General features: G+C 45.2%; 1 protein-coding gene across 5 annotated transcripts in view; it reads left to right on the top strand.

Moving 5' to 3' along the window:
* The window catches only part of LOC147443943 (ARM repeat superfamily protein), a 57,126-nt gene that overhangs the window by 20,907 nt on the left and 18,159 nt on the right, over positions 1 to 18,060 (top strand). For all 5 annotated transcript variants that reach the window (XM_086526732.1, XM_086526731.1, XM_086526729.1 and 2 more), the window contains exon 2: positions 326 to 610. In XM_086526732.1, coding sequence (XP_086382858.1) covers positions 326 to 610 — 285 coding nt within the window. The remainder of the gene's footprint in view (positions 1 to 325; positions 611 to 18,060) is intronic.

Below are 18,060 nucleotides of genomic sequence, written 5' to 3' on the forward strand. Positions count from 1 at the left end.
AATGGGTTCATGCCACCAACTGGCTGCTCATGTGTTGATTAATAAGGCAGCTTAAGTAGCGACTTGTTTTCTCTAGACTTGTGTGACACTCGCCATTGCATGGATTTTTGTAGGAGCAAGAGTTTTTCTACTCCAATCGGAGTGAATTGCTTACAGCAGCCACCCCAAGCATCTTAAGCCTTGCACGAACTTAGACTAGTTTTTTGTTGTGAAGCCCTTCAATCAACTCAAATTACTTCCTTAATAGGAAAGCGAGCTTTCAAAAGATAAATGTTTACAGCATGTGAGCAAATCAATCTCAAAGCCTAATGCAAAATTGTTTCAGGAATAATTACTGATGGCTCAAGAGGTGACAATGGCACCAATCCACTTGTTGAGGTAATCAAGGAGGTGGAGCATGCAAGCACTGACATTAGAGGAATAACACTTGAACACACTTCCAAGGTCTTGGAGAAGCTCTACTGTTTGTGCAAAGAAGGAGGCATTGATTCCATTTCTGTTGCTGGAAGACATGGTGGAGTAGAAGCCAGCATGTCAGCATTTACAGCTTTAAACAACAGTGAATCTGTTGTGAACCTCATCTTGAAGATCTTGAGCCTTCTTGTTGAAGGTGAGTTTTGTCTGTGGAACACTTGTTATCCTGCAAAATGCTGGTTGATAAAACCAGTTTGTGTTGTCATAACTTTGGGAATTAAACCGAATTGTGATTTGAGTTCTCATTGCTTCTTGTTGTTAAAAGCTTGTATGGTATTTCGTTCTATCTTTTGTTGGCCTTTGAGACCGACAAAAGATTTTAAGTTGTTCAATACAATAGAAAGCAAGAAAATTCTGCTAAAATCACATTCAGGTTGGGTAGTGTGTGTCTGTGTCTTGATATAAGGAGTGCCAACATCAAAGTTTTCACTATTTTGATGCCCTTGAGCGGGCGCAAATACTACTTTTGGAAATTGTTGCAATTGTTGCTGGACTTGTAGAGACCTTGTTTGAGAGGTTTGGTTTGTGAACAAATAATGTAAACCTTATTTTAAGGAAATGGATTTTTTCACACATTTATCATGGTTATGTAAGACAAACAGCCATGTGTTCACACAGTTTTTTTGACTGATCGAATTGTTCAGTACCTTTTTGGTGCGAGGCTGGCCATGTTTTGTCTTAGGGAATTTTGGCATCTGAGTAGCCTTTATGTAGAGAGATGGTTTGGAGTGTCAATCAGCCCCAAGCTGCTAGACACCCTTTGCACGGCTAGATTTCTGCCGGGCGATGTCAAAGGAAACAGATGGTGAGAAATGAAATGAAATGAAATGTTATATTAATGTCTTCAAAAGGCCAAAATGACCTATGAGACCAATCTGTTACAAACTAGAGACAGCTGCAAATCTCTCTCACACACACACACACACACACACACACACACACACACACACACACACACACACACACACACTCACTCTTGGTTGCTCATTTGGTGGGTTTGGCTAATGAAATCCCACACTTACTTCCATTGAGGCACTTCTACTCTAATTCAACTGTTCTACCTATGCTTGGTCTCCTTACAGTTGGTTCTGATGCTCTAGTTAGACCCCTAAAAGAGCCTCCCTTGGAAAAACCATCCTCTGGTTCTGTCTAAGTCTTTTGGTTTTACTTCTTTCCCCTGTGAATGAGGTAAGATTGATTTGATTTGTGATAAGGTCTCTTTGGAGCATGGAATGCTACTAAACCCCTAGTTCCAACCTAAAGGTGCACTTTATCTAAGTAGGGTTAAAACTACCCTTTGTTGGCATAGTCTTGGTGAATTCCATGTGGAAGATGTATGAGTCAATTTGACTCCCTTTTCTCATTTCGGCTACTTTGAAACTGAACCTACTTAATTGATCCTTTGTACTCAGCCCATTTGGGGTGCCCTCAGCCACAACCTTTAAAATTAGATACTTTCTTCTATTGGGTGTGGTGGGGTCTTTTTAAGTTTTTATTAGCCACTTAAGGGTTGGTGGCCACTTGCATTTGGGTGTGGACTCTTTGCCATGCCGGGCTCTCGCGGCGTGTTTGTCTGATGCACATTACACATTTGCTTGTTTGGGCTCCACCCGACAATACTGATGTGGAGGCGGCTCTGAGACGGCGAGCCATTCACGACTGTGGACCCGTGGAGCAGAAAGGGATGCTCTCTAGTGAATGGTCGTCCTCTATATAACTGGTGAGTCTTCAAACTCACTTAGCATTGCTACCTTTGCATCTGCTTGTGTGTGTATCTTGTGGTATAGAGAGAAGGTTCACTGTGTTATAAGAAAATGGCTAAAGGAAAGGACAAGTAGGCCATTGTAGAGTTATCAGCTCCAACTCAATCTCAGGTAGCTGAAGTTCTGAATCTGATGGAATATGTACCTTTTTTACTTTTATGGCTTAAAAGGACTATGCTAATTGGTACTGTCATTATGAAGCCATGGTTCTTGGTTGCTCATACTGTTTTGATATTGTATGGGACTTTAGCTTGGAAATAACCTGCATTGTATGGGACTTTAGCTTGGAAATAACCTGCATTGTATGGCCGTGAATTTCTCTCATAAACTAGCTGTCTAATTGATGTATGGATGAGTATATCATATTGTTCTGTTGCCAAAATCTCTCACTGCCATCTAGCCTTTGGTGGCTATTGGATGGTTGGCTGATCCTATTCTCTGATGTATGGTGTCTAGTTTGATGGTGAAGGGTTTGGTTATAGCCCTGTAGATACTGTAACAGCGGCAATCTTTTTTATGCAAGTGGAAGTTCTATGGTAACACATCAGATTGGATTTTTTGGCTGCTACCTGGTTTATTGTGGATACATTGGAACATACTGGATAGTGGTTGGTATACTTTGCTGTCGCTGGACAGGTTATAAATCTTGCAGGTGCTGTTGCTTAGTGTTATATTCTCTATGACTAACCAATGATTGGCTTATTAGGTTGTTCTCTTGACATCAGCCTTGTGACTGATGCCTTTGTTATGATTTAAACACTAAAAGGAGCTCTTTACTAGTGTTTTTCAATTCCACTGGCTGGTTTGTTGGCCTCCTTGGCCTCCTTTGATGTTGTAGCAATACTTCATACATCAATCTCTTTTACATTTGTTATGTTATATTTGCATCATAAGATATATATATAGGTGCTGAGCTTATGGTATTGATATGATAGGCTTATTTCCTTGTATTTTTGGTCGAGAACTAGGCTACTGAAATTGTGTTTACCTTATGGTTTGGTGTTAAGATTGGTTGGTAAACTCTTGTAAGCTTTGATAGCTTGCTGGGTAATTGGAATGATAATTTCATATGCATTTTAGGCTTATTGCTGCTAGTCTTTGATATTGATGCATACATAGGTCTCATTGTGATCATACTAAGATATAATAGTGGTTTAGAGACACTTAACTTGCTACAAGGTGTGGTGATCTTTATATATGCTGAATATGCTTTCAACTAGTAGACTTATTTTTCAATAAAACTCTGCTGGAAGCCTCACAAATGCTTATAATGGTGCTTATATTGCTGGTGTTCCCTTTGTTCTCTAATGATAGTACACTTATTTGACTTACTTATCTGCGTGCTTCAGGAGACACCAAGGTTTAGATTGACGGCACGTATGAGTACCATCATTGATCCAGTAAAAGTAGTTGCTATTAATGCCAAACTTTGCAAGATTAAGAAACAAGAATATGTTGCCCACTTTCGGGCAAAGATGGTCCCTAAAACTCGGCTCCGACCCTTTCTCTTTAGGGCCTGTAAAGCTAAGAATATTCCACCAACTTTCCATGGAATGAACAGTTAAACTTTGTTGTTTTCTTGTCGCTTGTTCATTTGAAACTTTGGTACATATGATGATTTTTTAATAAAAACTTTGACTGCAATCTAGTTGGGTGACATCTATAACATGTGGGATACCCACGCATCACCTGCATACGGTCCTAATGCTAACTACGTGTTGTATTGTTTCTATGGATGCAAGTGAAGGTTACCTTCTCAACTCTAGTTGTCAAAGTTTGCTTTTTGGATGAAGAAGACGGACTTGTGTTTCTTCACCCTACTGAGAGGCTCTTAGTTCTCTCTTCTACTTTGTATAAGACCGTTTCTGTTTTATGAATTGGATTTATACACCTTGTTCACTGACATAGTAGCTAAGTGTCTTTTGTATCTTGTCAAAGATCGTTGGTGTATATGTTGTTATGTTATTGAAACACACACACCTAACACCAAGAGTGGTTTCTTGACCATTCAAAGACCTAGTTACTGTATTTTGTCCTATTGTCTCGTTTCTAGGACCTTTTTGGCCTAGGAAAGTTCCTTTAGGATGGGGCTTCCTTCACACGACCTCTGTGGTCTACCTGGTCGGTTGAAGGATGAAGGGACTACCGATTTTTCACTTGCAGAGCTTGGCTCTTTCTCAAGGACTAGAGTTGCCTTCAGAGCCTCTTTCTAAAGCCTCCTTGCAGGTCCTCAGGTGTATTCATGATCCGGCTGCCTCTGAACTAATTGCAGGTGCCTCGGCAAATCTGGCCAACTCCTTGGTCCAGACTATGTCTTTTGACAAGTGTGTCCACACTTTGGCACAACTTGCGAATTACTCTAAAGATGGAGTAGTTGGAAATTGCAGAATTCATTGAACACATCCCTGCTCTTACTCTTGTACATAAAGCAGAGTTAGCCAAATTCTCCTCTGAGGGTGCGGAGCTAGTCAACTACCTACGCAAGCTGTGTGGTTTATCACCCGGGTTTGTCTTTGCTCCTTCTGTTCCGGTTCAAACAGTCTCCAAGAGTCTTTTTTGCAGGGACCCCCTGGCCTTGGATGTTGTCAAAGCTTTCCAAAAAGAAATGTGCTCTTCAGTGAGAACTCCCTCATGGAGATGGTCCCTAAAGTATCTAAGGTTTTTCCTTTTCTACCTACCAAACATGTTGAAATTGAGTCTCTTAGGGTAGACCATCATCTGTGGGCCCTCCCTAATAAAGGTTTCCTTACACCCATTTCCCTTGAGACTTGGGTCTTCTTGGCTAACCTTCGAGCCTCATCTATGGAAGAGTCTCGTCTCAAAGTGTTAAGAGGTACTCAATGCCTTGACAAAGGGGATCTCATAAAAGCACCATTTACAATGAAATTCCTTGATGGGAAAAAGTGCGGTTCTAACACAAATCTATATGTCCGAACTAAAGGCTTGATGGAGTTCTCAAAAAGCAATTCTGATTATTATACAGAGTCCATCTGGAACATCTACAGGCCCTACGTCAAATGTGCTTGTCGATTCTTGGATCCTAAAGCCTCGTGCGAATCGAGTATAATTTGGTTTGACCACGCTACTTAGATCTAATGTTCCCAGATACACCCTCTGCCCATTACCTCTCCCTGTTCTGCTCTTGGCTAGGTGGTCAAGCTAAAGAGCTAGTGCTGGCTCAAATGGCTTTTATACAGTTCCGTAACCTTATGTTATCTCTCCTTAAGGAGTTAGCAGCTGAAAAACCAGGGCTCCTTCTTACAACCTATGGCAATTATCTGGGCAAGCAATTACACACACACACACACACACACACACACACACACACAGAGAGAGAGAGAGAGAGAGAGAGAGAGAGAGAGAGAGAGAGAGAGAGAGAGAGAGAGAGAGAGAGAGATGAAATGAAATGTTATATTAACGTCTTCAAAAGGCCAAAATGACCTATGAGACCAGAAAGTTACAATGCGGTGTATCTGATACAAGGTCAGATTAACAAAATAAATTAAACTAGGATAACAAAATATAAATATAAATACTGTGGGATCCTAAACTAAGCAGTACAATGTGAAGACAATATGGGAGGGGAGTAGAGATCCATCTTCATCCGCACTCTGGACGACGAAAGAGTATGGCTTGAATCTTTTTCCATAGCCTCCTTCGAAATTGTGGAGCTCCTCTCCTCCCTCGGGGTCGTCTAGATCTCCCTAGCTCCAAAGCTCGGTCTATGAGAATGCCAGTAGTGCGGGTAGACCTCTCCACCGTCGTTGGTTGCTCCTCTGTCTGTTCTTCTGGGTGTATAGTATCTAGTGTAAAGAAATCTGTGATCTGTCTCTGGGGATGTCTCTCTTCACCTCTCCTCAGTAGTAAAGTTTCTCTATGCTTGTGTAACTCAAGTAGATAAAGCCCAAGACATCTTTGATCCTCATAACTCATGACCCTAGATAGAGGCCCAAAACCTTCTCTGAATAGACAGTGAAAACGACCTCGTATCTCATAGTACACTGTGCAATGACATATGTAATGTACTTCTGTCTCTGGCTCTAGATGGCATAAGCGGCATATTTTGTTATTTGCTGGTGTCCCTCTGAATCTGCGAGTCTGAATCTCGAGCTGATGTGAGGACGTGCGTATCTGGCCAATGGCACAACGCAAACCATGCGAAAGATGCGTGTCCATATAGCTAGGTCGAATTACAAACCCATCCCCCGTGAGGTGGAGAAGATGCTCTCTATAGAAAGCCATCTTTGTGCCCAACTCTTGTAATGGCTCTATCCATGTCCTCCTCGTGTCCAATTGGATCAAATCTTGACGGATGAGTCTATTAGTCTCTACCCGTGTCAGAGACCTCAAGGGTGCCTGAAGAGAGTATTGAAAAGGAGGCAACGTGTCCATGGTGAAACCATGTGTCTGAAACCATGATGTCATCTGAGCATACCAGCATGATGTATCCCCGTTAAGAGCTAATTGTCTGGAGGACTCTAGAGCCACCGTGGCATATCTGTCTCTGGTAGTATCCCACAGACTGTGTACAAAGGAGACTGATCTTGTGGGTGCCTCAATCTCCATAGGGGGGGCAGCTAATTCCGCTCGAATGATATCATGCGGTACAGAAACCTTGGCTCTAATCAGCCGAGAGATCATAGATACCAGGGGCTTCTCCATACGCCTCCACCCATCCTGGCCTATAGAAGGTCCCCAAACCTGCACCCCATATAACATAGTAGAGGCAACCAAAGTATCAAAGAGCCATAACTTTGTCCTAGGTTCTTGAAACTGAACCTGTGAACACATCCTCTCCATTCCTCCCAGAGCCGCACCAGCTCTAGTTAGTATAGTCTCTGCTGCTCTTCTCAAGGAAAATCTCGGCCCAGTAAAGACTACCCCCAAGTAAGTGTATGCATCAGTATACTCCACAATCTCCTGACCATATTTGAAAGTGGGTACTGATCTCCTGACCCATTGCGGTGTGGTGTTAAACACCATAACCTTGGTTTTACCTAGGTTTACACACAATCCACTATCCTCTGCAAAATTACGTAGTGCATCCAACTGTCGTTGCATACCTTCTGGTGAGTCAGATATCAGCACAATATCATCAGCATATAGCAACAATGGGATCCACGTCCCTGCCAGCTATGCACCTCTGTCACCCTCTCTATCGATGTAGTCAGACACCTCATCAACATACATACCAAATAGAGTAGGAGACAATGGGCAGCCCTGTTTCACTCCAATGGTAGAGTGAACTAAATCAGATACCCCTTCTGGAGTGTGTACCCGTCCCATCACTGATCTGTACAAGGCCATAATCTGCGCATCAATCGAGCTCTTGGTACCATGTCAAATGCTTTACGAAAGTCCACAAAGCTACAATATATTCGTGCAGTCTGCGCATCAATCGAGCTCTTGGTACCATGTCAAATGCTTTACGAAAGTCCACAAAGCTACAATATATTCGTCTCCCATGTGCTCTGCCCTCCTCAATGATGGCCCTGAGTGTCAGAATATGATCAAGAGTGGAGAAACCCCTCCTGAAGCCGGCTTGACCCTTTGCTCGTACCCCCTCGCCCTTTGCCCAATTACTCAAGTGTTGCTCCAGGATGGATGCATACAACCGTGCCAATGTGTGTCCAACCATGATAGTGCGGTAGTTCCCAGGCTCTGTAGGGTCACAAGCCTTGAAGATGGGCACAATATTAGACAATCTCCAAGTCTCAGGTAATCCCTCACATGGCACGATTGAACAACATTGCGAGAACCTCCATCAACATATCCCTGGCATGTATAAAGTGCTCTGATACTAGACCGTCATGATCATATGCCTTCCCGGTCTTCATTCTGTCGATGGCCCTTTGTACCATCTCAGGTGTGAAGAAAGTGCTCGTAGTTGGGCAAGGCTTGGTAGGGTCTGGAAGGGGTTCCTGTCCAGGAACCGTGTATAATGATGTCGCATATTGGCCCCACACCTCAGGTGAAGTAATCACTGGGGGAGGGGAGTGCTCATGGAAGAGACGCCATGCCTCTCCTGAGTCCCTACTCAAGAATATCTGATACAAGTCTCGCTCCATTTGGGCTAGGTAAGCTCGCTTCTTCCGTCGCACAAGGCGTCGGAAAGCAATCCGAGACTGTCTATAAGTGATGACTCCTAAAAGAAGATCCCTCTGAAGCTGGTCTCTCATCTCTCTGCACTCTTCATCATACCAACTATTCTGGGGCATGCTCCCAGAATGTCGTCTCTTGCCCGACTGAGTGTGTGGGTATGCCACTGATGCAGCCCCGTGCAATGTCTCAGTGAGTAGCGTGGTGCACTCCTCCACTGAGAGACCTGTACCATTTGTGCCAGCTGTGCCTTCCAATAGACGGTCCTAGATCTCCTCTGAATAAACGAAATCAGTCTCTGGAGTAAATGTATAGCGGGTGTGTGACCTGCCTCCTGATGTTTGGGTTGTACTATACTGAAATTTAACGGACAGTGTCAAGAGAGCATGGTCTACTGTTATGCCCACCGGCCTGGCTCCCACTGTGAAATCCTGAATGCAGAGGATAAAACTCAGTTGTGTCATAACATAATCCACTGTACTGGCCCCATGTCTATGAGGAAAGCATGTGAAACCGGCTGCTCCAGGAAATCGCTGTAAGCCATTAAGTATGGCTAATCCATGTGTAGTCGTCATTTCCATGAGGTATCTCCCATACTTCGTTTGCTCTCTGTCATCTGAGCATCTGTCAAGCCCCAACTCACCCACATTCAGCTCTCTAAGCATCTCATCTGAAGTGTCGTAGAAGACTGTCTGCGAGTTGCCCGTCCGGGCATTGAAGTCCCCTAGGAGAATGATATCACCATCCCTAGAAAACTCCCAAATGTCATCATCTAGGATAGAGAAAGGCGCCTGCCCTTTGGATGCGGCAAACATTGATGTACTGGGAGGAAAGTAACATATGGCAATATATAGGAATCGACCTGTGTCAGGTCTCAGTCTCACCCACATATATCTAGCCTGATCATCTCTTCGTACAATATGCAGTAGTGGTTGTAGTTCCTCTCTGAATAGCACTGCTACTCCTCTTGAACCTCTACTCTCGTGCTCAGATCTCGCATTTGTCCTGTGAGCTATTTCCCATCTGTATCCCACCACATGTGGCATTACCTGTCCAGGGGCCTGATGAGTCTCTGAGAAGAACACAATATCCTTGTCTTTGAAACTCTCCTCAAATGCGCCCACGTCCAACCTCATAGACCCATTACAGTTCCAGGTAGCCATCTTCAGTGTGGTCCCATAGGTCTCGCACCGTCATGCAGTACGCCGCTCTAAAATCACCACCCGTCCATCTGTGTAGAAGGCTATCTTTCCCTTCTCCCTTGCCGTTGTAATCTCTGGCATTACCTCTCTCATATGTGTGAGCTGTGAGAGAGTCAGGTCATCACCGAGGAAAATACCTGTCTTTTTGAGAGTAGGCCTCTTCCTCAGGAATTCCTTCTTCTCTTCCAACGAGGGAAAGCGTAGTATGAGAGCTCTCTCCTTTGAAGACTCACCCGTGCCATCACTTTTCTTACCTACCCTCCATGCCTTTGTGTGCAAAGACTTTTCCATCCCCATCATGGATGTAAGGCTTGTGACCTCTTTCTTCACATTGTTTATGACTTTGAGACCGGTCACTCTCACATGCAGTGCTCGCATCCGCCTTCTTTGTTCCTCTTCGAGAGTCATGTTGATAAGCGTCGTTGTACAAGGAGTTTCTCGACCTTTCCCTTTCTTGGCGACCTCAATCCATTTTTCAGCCTCGTCCGCCTTTTTCTGTGTCCTTGTTATCATCTCCGCCCATGAAGATGTCTTTGCCACACTCAGTTTCTCTTCCTCTGTGATCATCCTTACTTGTTCCTTAATTTCCTTGATTTCATCTATTACCGAGGGTTGAAATTCGCCTTCCTCTAGTCCATTGCTTACTCTATCAGCAAGCTCCTGTTTAAGAGCTGAGACTTCTTTTTTGAGTACTCGTATCTCGACGTTTGGGTTCTCCTGTTTGAGGGTTGAGACTTCTTCTTTGAGTGTCCGTATTTCTGCGTTAAGGCTCTCTTTCTCCTTCTTCCACTATGCGCCCTCATTGAAGACCATCTAAAGTAGGTTGGCCTTCTCCTTCCACCATCCTTCCATCTCTGTTTTCCACTCCTTCATTCCCCTCTCCATCTGCGCCATCCGCTTATTCGTGAGCACGAAGGTTGCCTTTGCTCGCGGCTTGCAAACAGGTGAGACATTGGCGGCTTCCGTGTCCTGTGCAGGGTCTTCTTCAAGTGGATCCCTTACGGTGAGGCCCAAAGAATCAGGGTCTCCTTCAAGTGGATCCATTACGGTGAGGCCCAAAGAAACACACACAGAGAGAGAGAGAGAGAGAGAGAGAGAGAGAGAGAGAGAGAGAGAGAGAGAGAGAGAGAGAGAGAGAGAGAGAGAGAGAGAGAGAGAGAGAGAGGTTGGGGGGGGGGGGGGGCGGCGCTGCTATAGACAGATGGGGGGGAAAGGGGGCGCGCGATAGACTGAAGAGGGAGGAGGAGGGGGTGCCGCGATAGACAGATGGGGGGGAAAGGGGGGCGCGCGATAGACTGAAGAGGGAGGAGGAGGGGGCGCCGCGATAGACAGATGGGGGGGAAAGGGGGGCGATAGACTGAGGAGGAGGGGGGGCGATAGATAGGGGGAGGGGGAATAGCTGAAAAACTTAAAAGTTAAAGCTAAGACAGATTTAAAGGGGGGGGGGGGTTGGGGGGCGATAGACTGAAAAAAGAGGGGGGGGGGGGGGGGCGCGATAGACTGAGGACAAAAGGCCAAAATGAGACCAATCTGTTACAAAATGGAGAATCTAATACCATGTCTGGGTACAAAAAAACTAGATACTACTACTAGAATCCATCCTCATATGCACTCTGGATATCGAGAGTGTATGGCTGTGTAGCCCCTCCTCAATTGTGGCCGTCTGGATCTCCGTAGCTCCAGTGCTCGGTCGATGAGAGTACCGGTAGTGGCCGAATGAGTGTGGGCCGAGCTCTGCAATGATGACTGCTCCTCTGGCTGTCCCATATCTAGTGAAAAGAAATCTGTAATCTATCTCTGGGACTGTCTCTTTCTATATCTCCCCAATAAGGTGTCTCTATATCTGTGTAACTCAAGTAGATATAGCCCAAGACATCTCTCATCCTCATAACTCATAACCCTAGAGAAAGGACCGAAACCCTCTTTGAAATAAGCAATGGAAACGGCCCCATATCTCATAGTACACTGTGCAATGACAGATGTAATGTAGCTCTGTCTCTGGCTTTAACTGGCATAAGCGGCATATCCTGCTGTTTGCTGGTATCCCTCTAAATCTACCAGTCTCAATCTCCAGCTGATGTGAGGATGTGCGTATCTGACCAATGGCACACCGCAAACCATGAGACATACTTGTGTCCATGTAGCTGGGTCGAATCACAAACCCATCTCCTGTGAGGTGGAGAAGATGCTCTCTATAGAAAGCCATCTTCGTGCCCAACTCCTGTGGCGGCTCTATCCATGTGCTCCTGGTATCCAGTTGGATTAGGTCTTGACGAATGAGTCTAGTAATCTCCACCCGTGTAAGAGATATCGAGGGGGCTTGAAGAGAGTACTGGAAAGGGGGCAGCCTGTCCATGGTGAAACCATGCGTCTGAAACCATGATGTCATCTGTGCATACCAGCATGAAGTGTCCCCCTGAAGAGCTAACTGTCTGGAAGACTTAAGGGCCAGTCTAGCATATCTGTCTCTAGTAGTATCCCACAAGTTGTGCACAAAGGAGACTGATCTAGTAAGCGCCTCAATCTCCATAGGAGGGGCAGCTAGCTCTGCTCGAATGATAGCGTGGGGTACAGAGGCCTTGGATTTGATCAATCGAGAGATCATAGATACCAAGGGCCTCTCCATACGTCTCCAACCATCCTGGCCTACAGAAGGTCCCCATGTTTGCACCCCATACAACATAACTGAGGCTACTAAGGTATCAAAGAGCCATAACTTTGTCCGAGGTTCGTGGAACCGAACCTACGAACACATCCTCTCCAAGCCTCCCAAGGCCGTAAAAGCTCTAGTCAGTCTAGTCTCTGTTGCTCTCCCCAAAGAAAACCTTGGCCCAGTGAAGACAACCCCAAGGTAAGTGTATGCATCTGTATACTCTACAATCTCTTGACCATATGTGAAAGTCGGTGCTGATCTCCTGATCCACTGTGGTGTGGTGCACCCTCTCTGTCAATGTAATCAGACATCTCATCAACATACATACCAAATAGAGTAGGAGACAATGGGCAACCTTGTTTCACCCCAATGGTGGAGTGAACTAAATCAGATATCCCCTCCGGAGTGCGTACATGTCCCATCACTGATCTGTATAGAGCCATAATCCCCCAAATCAACACTATGGGCACCCCCATCTCTTGCAGTCTGCGCATCAATCGAGCTCTTGATACCATGTCAAATGCTTTGCGGAAATCCACAAAGCTACAATAAATCCGTCTCCCATGTGACCTGCCCTCCTCAATGATGGCTCTGAGTGTCAGAATATGATCAAGAGTGGAGAAACCCCTCCTGAAACCGGCCTGGCCCTTTGCTCGTACACCCTCACCCTCTGCCCAATTACTTAACTGCTGCTCAAGAATGGATGCATACAACCCTGCCAATGTGTGCCCAACCATAATAGTGCGGTAATTCCCAGTCTCTGTAGGATCACCTGCTTTGAAGATAGGCACAATAGTAGACAATCTCCAAGTCTCAGGTAACTCCTCACACATGGCACGTCGAACAACACTGCAAGAACCTCTACCAACATATCTCTAGCATGTGTAAAGTGCTTTGCTACTAGACCATCATGATCATATGCCCTGCTGGTCCTCATCGTGTCAATGGCTCTCTTTACCATCTTAGTGGTAAAGAAGGTGCTGGTAGGTGGGCATGGCTCTGTAGGATCTGGAAGGGGGTCCTGTCTAGGAACCGTATATAACGATGAGGCATACTGGCCCCACACATCAGGAGAAGTAATCACTGGGGGAGGGGAGTGCTCATGAAAGATCGCCATGCCTCTCTTGAGTCTCTACTCAAGAACAACTGACACAAGTCTCGCTCCATCTGGGCCAAGTAAGCTCGTTTCTTCCGTCGCACAAGCCGAGAAGCAATCTGAGATTGTCTATAAGTGATGACTCCTAAAAGAAGATCCCTCTGAAGCTGGGCTCTCATCTCTCTGCACTCCTCATCATACCAACTATTCTGGGGCATGCTCCCATAATATCGCCTCCGACCTGGGCCGGTCACCCGGCTGAGTGTGTGGGTATGCCTCTGATGCTGCACCATGCAGTGTCTCAGTCAGTAAAGTGGTCCACTCCTCCATTGAGAGGCCAGACCAGCTGTGCATAGACGGCTATAGATTTCCTTTGTATAAACTGAGTCAGTCTCTGGTGTAAATGTATAACGGGTATGTGACCTACCTCCTGATTTTTGGGCTATACTATACTAAAATGAAACAAAAAATGTCAAAAGTGCATGATCCACTGCTATGCCCACTGGTTTGGCTCCCACTATGAAATCCTGAATACAAGGAATAAAGCTCGTCTGTGCCATAACATAGTCCACTGTACTGGCCCCGTGTCTGTGTGGAAAGCATGTGAAACTGGCTGCTCCAGGAAATTGCCGTAAGCCATTAAGTATGGCTAACCTATGTGCAGTCGTTATCTCCGTGAGGTATCTCCCATACTCCGTCTGCTCTCTATCATGTGAGCATCTGTCAAGCCCCAACTCACCCACATCCAGCTCTCTAAGCATCTCATCTGAAGTGTCGTAGAAGACTGTCTGAGAGTTGCCCGTTCGGGCATTGAAGTCCTCTAGGAGGATGATATCACCATCCCTAGAAAATTCCCATATATCATCATCTAGTATAGAGAAAGGCGACTCTCCTCTGGATGCAGCATATACTGATGTACTGGGAGGGAAGTAACATATGGCAATGTATAGGAATCAGCCTGTGTCAGCTCTCAGCCTCACTCACATGTATCTAGCATGATATCTCCTCGTACAATATGTAGTAGTTGCTGTAACTCCTCCCTAAATAGCCCTGCTACTCCTCCTAAACCTCTACTTCCGTGCTTAGATCTCGCGACTGTCCTGGGCTGTCTCCCATATGTATCCCACCACATGTGGCATAAGCTGTCTGGGGGCTTGATGCATCTTTGAGAAGAAAACAATTTCATGTCTCTGAAACTGTTCTCAAAGGCACCAACGTCCAACCTCATAGATCCATTACAATTCCAAGTAGCCATCTTCAGTGTGGTCCCATAGGTCTCACACCGTCATGTAGAGCGCCGCTCTACAATCACCACCCGACCATCTCTGTAAAAGGCCATCTTTCCCTTCTCCCTTGCCGCCGTAATCTTTGGCATTACCTCTCTCATATGCGCAAGCTATGAGAGAGTGAGATCATCACGAGGAAAAATTGTAAGGTGCAACGGAAGTGAATGTTGAACTTTGCTCAAGATGAGTGCTCCGAACTGTGCTCAAGGGTTCCTTTTACTTACGGAAGGGAGAGCCTTCCGTTCCTTTAGTGCGAGAGTGCAATGGACACAAACAAAGTGGTAAACACTGTGAATGAAGGTGCATGAAACTGAGAGATAGAGAGAGAAGAATACGACACCAGAATGTTGTCAAACCCTCCTCCGAAGGCCCCACTCTCTATGGCGAGAGCGGTCTACTATTGATTGCACAAATCTCTACAATGCTTGGACTTGCCGACGATGTCGATGACGAGACGGGCTGAAATCTGAAAACGCTAATGGCTGAAATCTGCATGCAAAACTTTATCTGCTGAATTCTGACTCTATGTCGGTGACGATGTCGATGGCGACGATGCAACGGCGACACGCTGAATCTGCGTTTTCCAGGCTGAATCTGCAAACTACGCTGGAACTGACAGTGCGGCGAGGATCTGCTGCGGGAGGTGAGATCTGCGAGGTTCGGGACTTCTACTGCGGGATCTAACTGCTGAAAACTGAAAACGCTGGTCTATCTTGAGGTTCCGTCGCGGTAGATCTGCAAAATACTGAGATGACAGGCTGATGCAAAAACGCTAAGGCTGATTTTGGTTTTGATGCAAAAACGCTATCTGATGCTTTTGCTAATGCGAGGCTGATCTGCAATGCAAAACGCCAGGGCTGGTTCTGCCATGCAAAAACGCTACGCTTGGTTCTGCCGTTCTGCTACTACCGGGCTGATCTGCTGTGCAAAATGCCAGGCTGACTGTGGATGAAAATGCTAGGTCCTTGCAGATGCAAAAACGCTAGGTGTCTTTGGGGTCTTTCTGAGAAGGTGCTTGTTGAACCTTGGTTCTTGTTGCCTCTTCTGCCAAAAAGTTGTAGCGCTAGGTTTTCTTATATACTTCACTTGCTAATTTGCCCTACCTAGTTCCCAACAAAAGTCACTTAAAAATAATAAGTGAAAAATGGCTAAAATAGGAAAAATAGGTCTATGCACTGTAAAAATGCTCCTGATGGGTTCTGATGGAAATCTGATGATCATGCTGTGTGCAACCAGAGGATATGCATCTATTCTAAGTGTCTGGACATGCACGGTCTGCGAACACTCACAAAAGTGCCAGATCACTTCCTATTCTAGACTGATTGAACTGAACTGAACCCTTGTCATGAAGTAGCTTGTCCACGTACTCATTAGGGTTAGATGTGTCACGTAACATCCCCTCCTTTTCAAAGTGAGGTACTGGTACCGAACTGTATGGCGTCGAGGGAGATCGCCAACAGGATCTGGAATCTTGGAAAGGACTTTGCGTCGGCCCACTCTGATGCGTGGGTCATGCGATACTTGAACTTCATAAAGGTCTGCAAAGCTTGCTTCTTTGGGCCACGCCGAAAGCGACACAAAGTCATTCGTGGCTCCTTCAATGCTTCAACTTCGTCTATAGTCATGCGTCTACCTTCTTCAAGAATCTCCGAGGCTGAAAATTCTTGAAACCACTTCCAACACAAAAACATGAACTTACCCATTCCATGTAAAGTGACTGGAAAAATACTATTCTTTCGAAAAAACTGTGCATGCGATGCAAATGAACGAAGTGACGGAGTGCCCAACCGTTCATCAAACATACGCAAACAATGGGGTCGAATCTTGACTTTCTGATCTAAATCAATCAACTGTGGCAAATCACAATGGAATTGCCTATGCTTGATGCTCAATCTTTCTTGTGCTCTTTCGGAAACTGTGTCATGCCAAGGAAGAGACATGGAATGTGACTTGAATGCATACTTTTCAGCTTTTCATGAGAAATCCGCATACATCCGTGCTCATTCATGAGTGAATCGTCTTCAACGTACAAGATGTCATGCCTATGAAAAGGGATCACATAAGGACGGTGACTAAAATATAGGAAAGCATCACGAATGAAACACTCGAGCAATGTGTACTGATAAATCATTCGTACACATAATACTTCCTGTGGGGGTTCTTTGGACCTAGGCTCGAGAGTGAAGAGTAGTTCTTCCTGAGGGGGTTCTTTGGACCTCGACTCGAGAGCCAAGATCAGTGCTTCGTGATTGATCGTCTCTGCAATGAGGTTAGCTTCACTAGAAAAAGTATCAACTAACACGTCATCCTTGTGAACAATCACATATCTTCCTGCAAATCATGCTTGTGAGAAATCACTTCTTGATCATGCAAATCATCATGTTTATCATTCTTATTCAAATCATCATGCTTATCATCATGCAAATCTTCATGTGTGTCATGCTTTGGAAAAGAAGAGACTGAGAGAGTCCCCTTCGCCTGTTAATTTTCAAACTGCGCCTGCACAATAGGAAAAAGTCGCAACAACTCTTTCATGTGTTGTGCACTTTGTGCTTTATACGCTAACCGTCTTTCTTCGCACTTGCGATCCAATTCGGCTAGGTTTTCTTTGTACTTTCTGTCTGCTTGCTCGTGCTCACGCGCTATGGCTGCCATTCTTTCTTCGTATTTACGCTCTATGGCTGCCATACTGTCGTCGCTTTCTAGCTCCCTGTCCATCATCATCTTGTCGAAAGCCTCCATAGGATCTGGTGCAATCTTTGGCGTAGATAGGGAAGGGTTGGAAAAACCTTCTGGTGAGGAAAACTCTTCTTCGCCACTCCCATGCTCACCACCTCCAAGTGAAGTATCCATTCCGCTTCGAGTGATGACCATCCACTGAAGTCTTGGGTTCTTGGGTTCTTGAGGTTCTTGGGGGTCTTGAGGTTCAAGGGAGATTATTTGATGAGAGACCATGCTGTGTGTAACACAGGATTTGAGGAAAAAGGTGTTGATGGAGTACCGTAACCTACCTTTTGTTGGTCATCGAGGCATCGAGAGTACCTTGAAAGGGGTGGAAAACTACTTTTGTTGGCCTCAGTTAGGATGAGTTTCCTTTTTTGTCAAAAGGTCAAGTTTGACATGCATAAAACGGCACGAGTCCTACAACCGTTACCTATTCTAGATCGATCTTGAGAGAGTATAGCAATGGATTTCATCTTCGATCTTTCCAAGACTCAGAGTGGGCATGGGTATTTGGATCATGATTAAGAGATTAAGCAAGCAGAATAAACCGATAAAGAAAGTAGTCAAAGGCGATCATTTGGTCAAAGTGTTTCTCACAATTTTTCAGATTACATGGCATGCGTATATCTATAGTGTCGGATAGAGACCTTAAATTTACGAGCTTGTTTTGAAGTGCAGAATATAAGCACTCAGTTGAAATTCTCGTTCTTGAATCTCGTTTCATCCGCAGATAGATGGGCAATTGGAGATAGCCAACTCAGTG

Source organism: Adiantum capillus-veneris, chromosome 13 (assembly GCF_014529385.1).
Source record: "Adiantum capillus-veneris isolate H3 chromosome 13, ASM1452938v2, whole genome shotgun sequence".
NCBI classification, from domain to species: Eukaryota; Viridiplantae; Streptophyta; class Polypodiopsida; order Polypodiales; family Pteridaceae; genus Adiantum; species Adiantum capillus-veneris.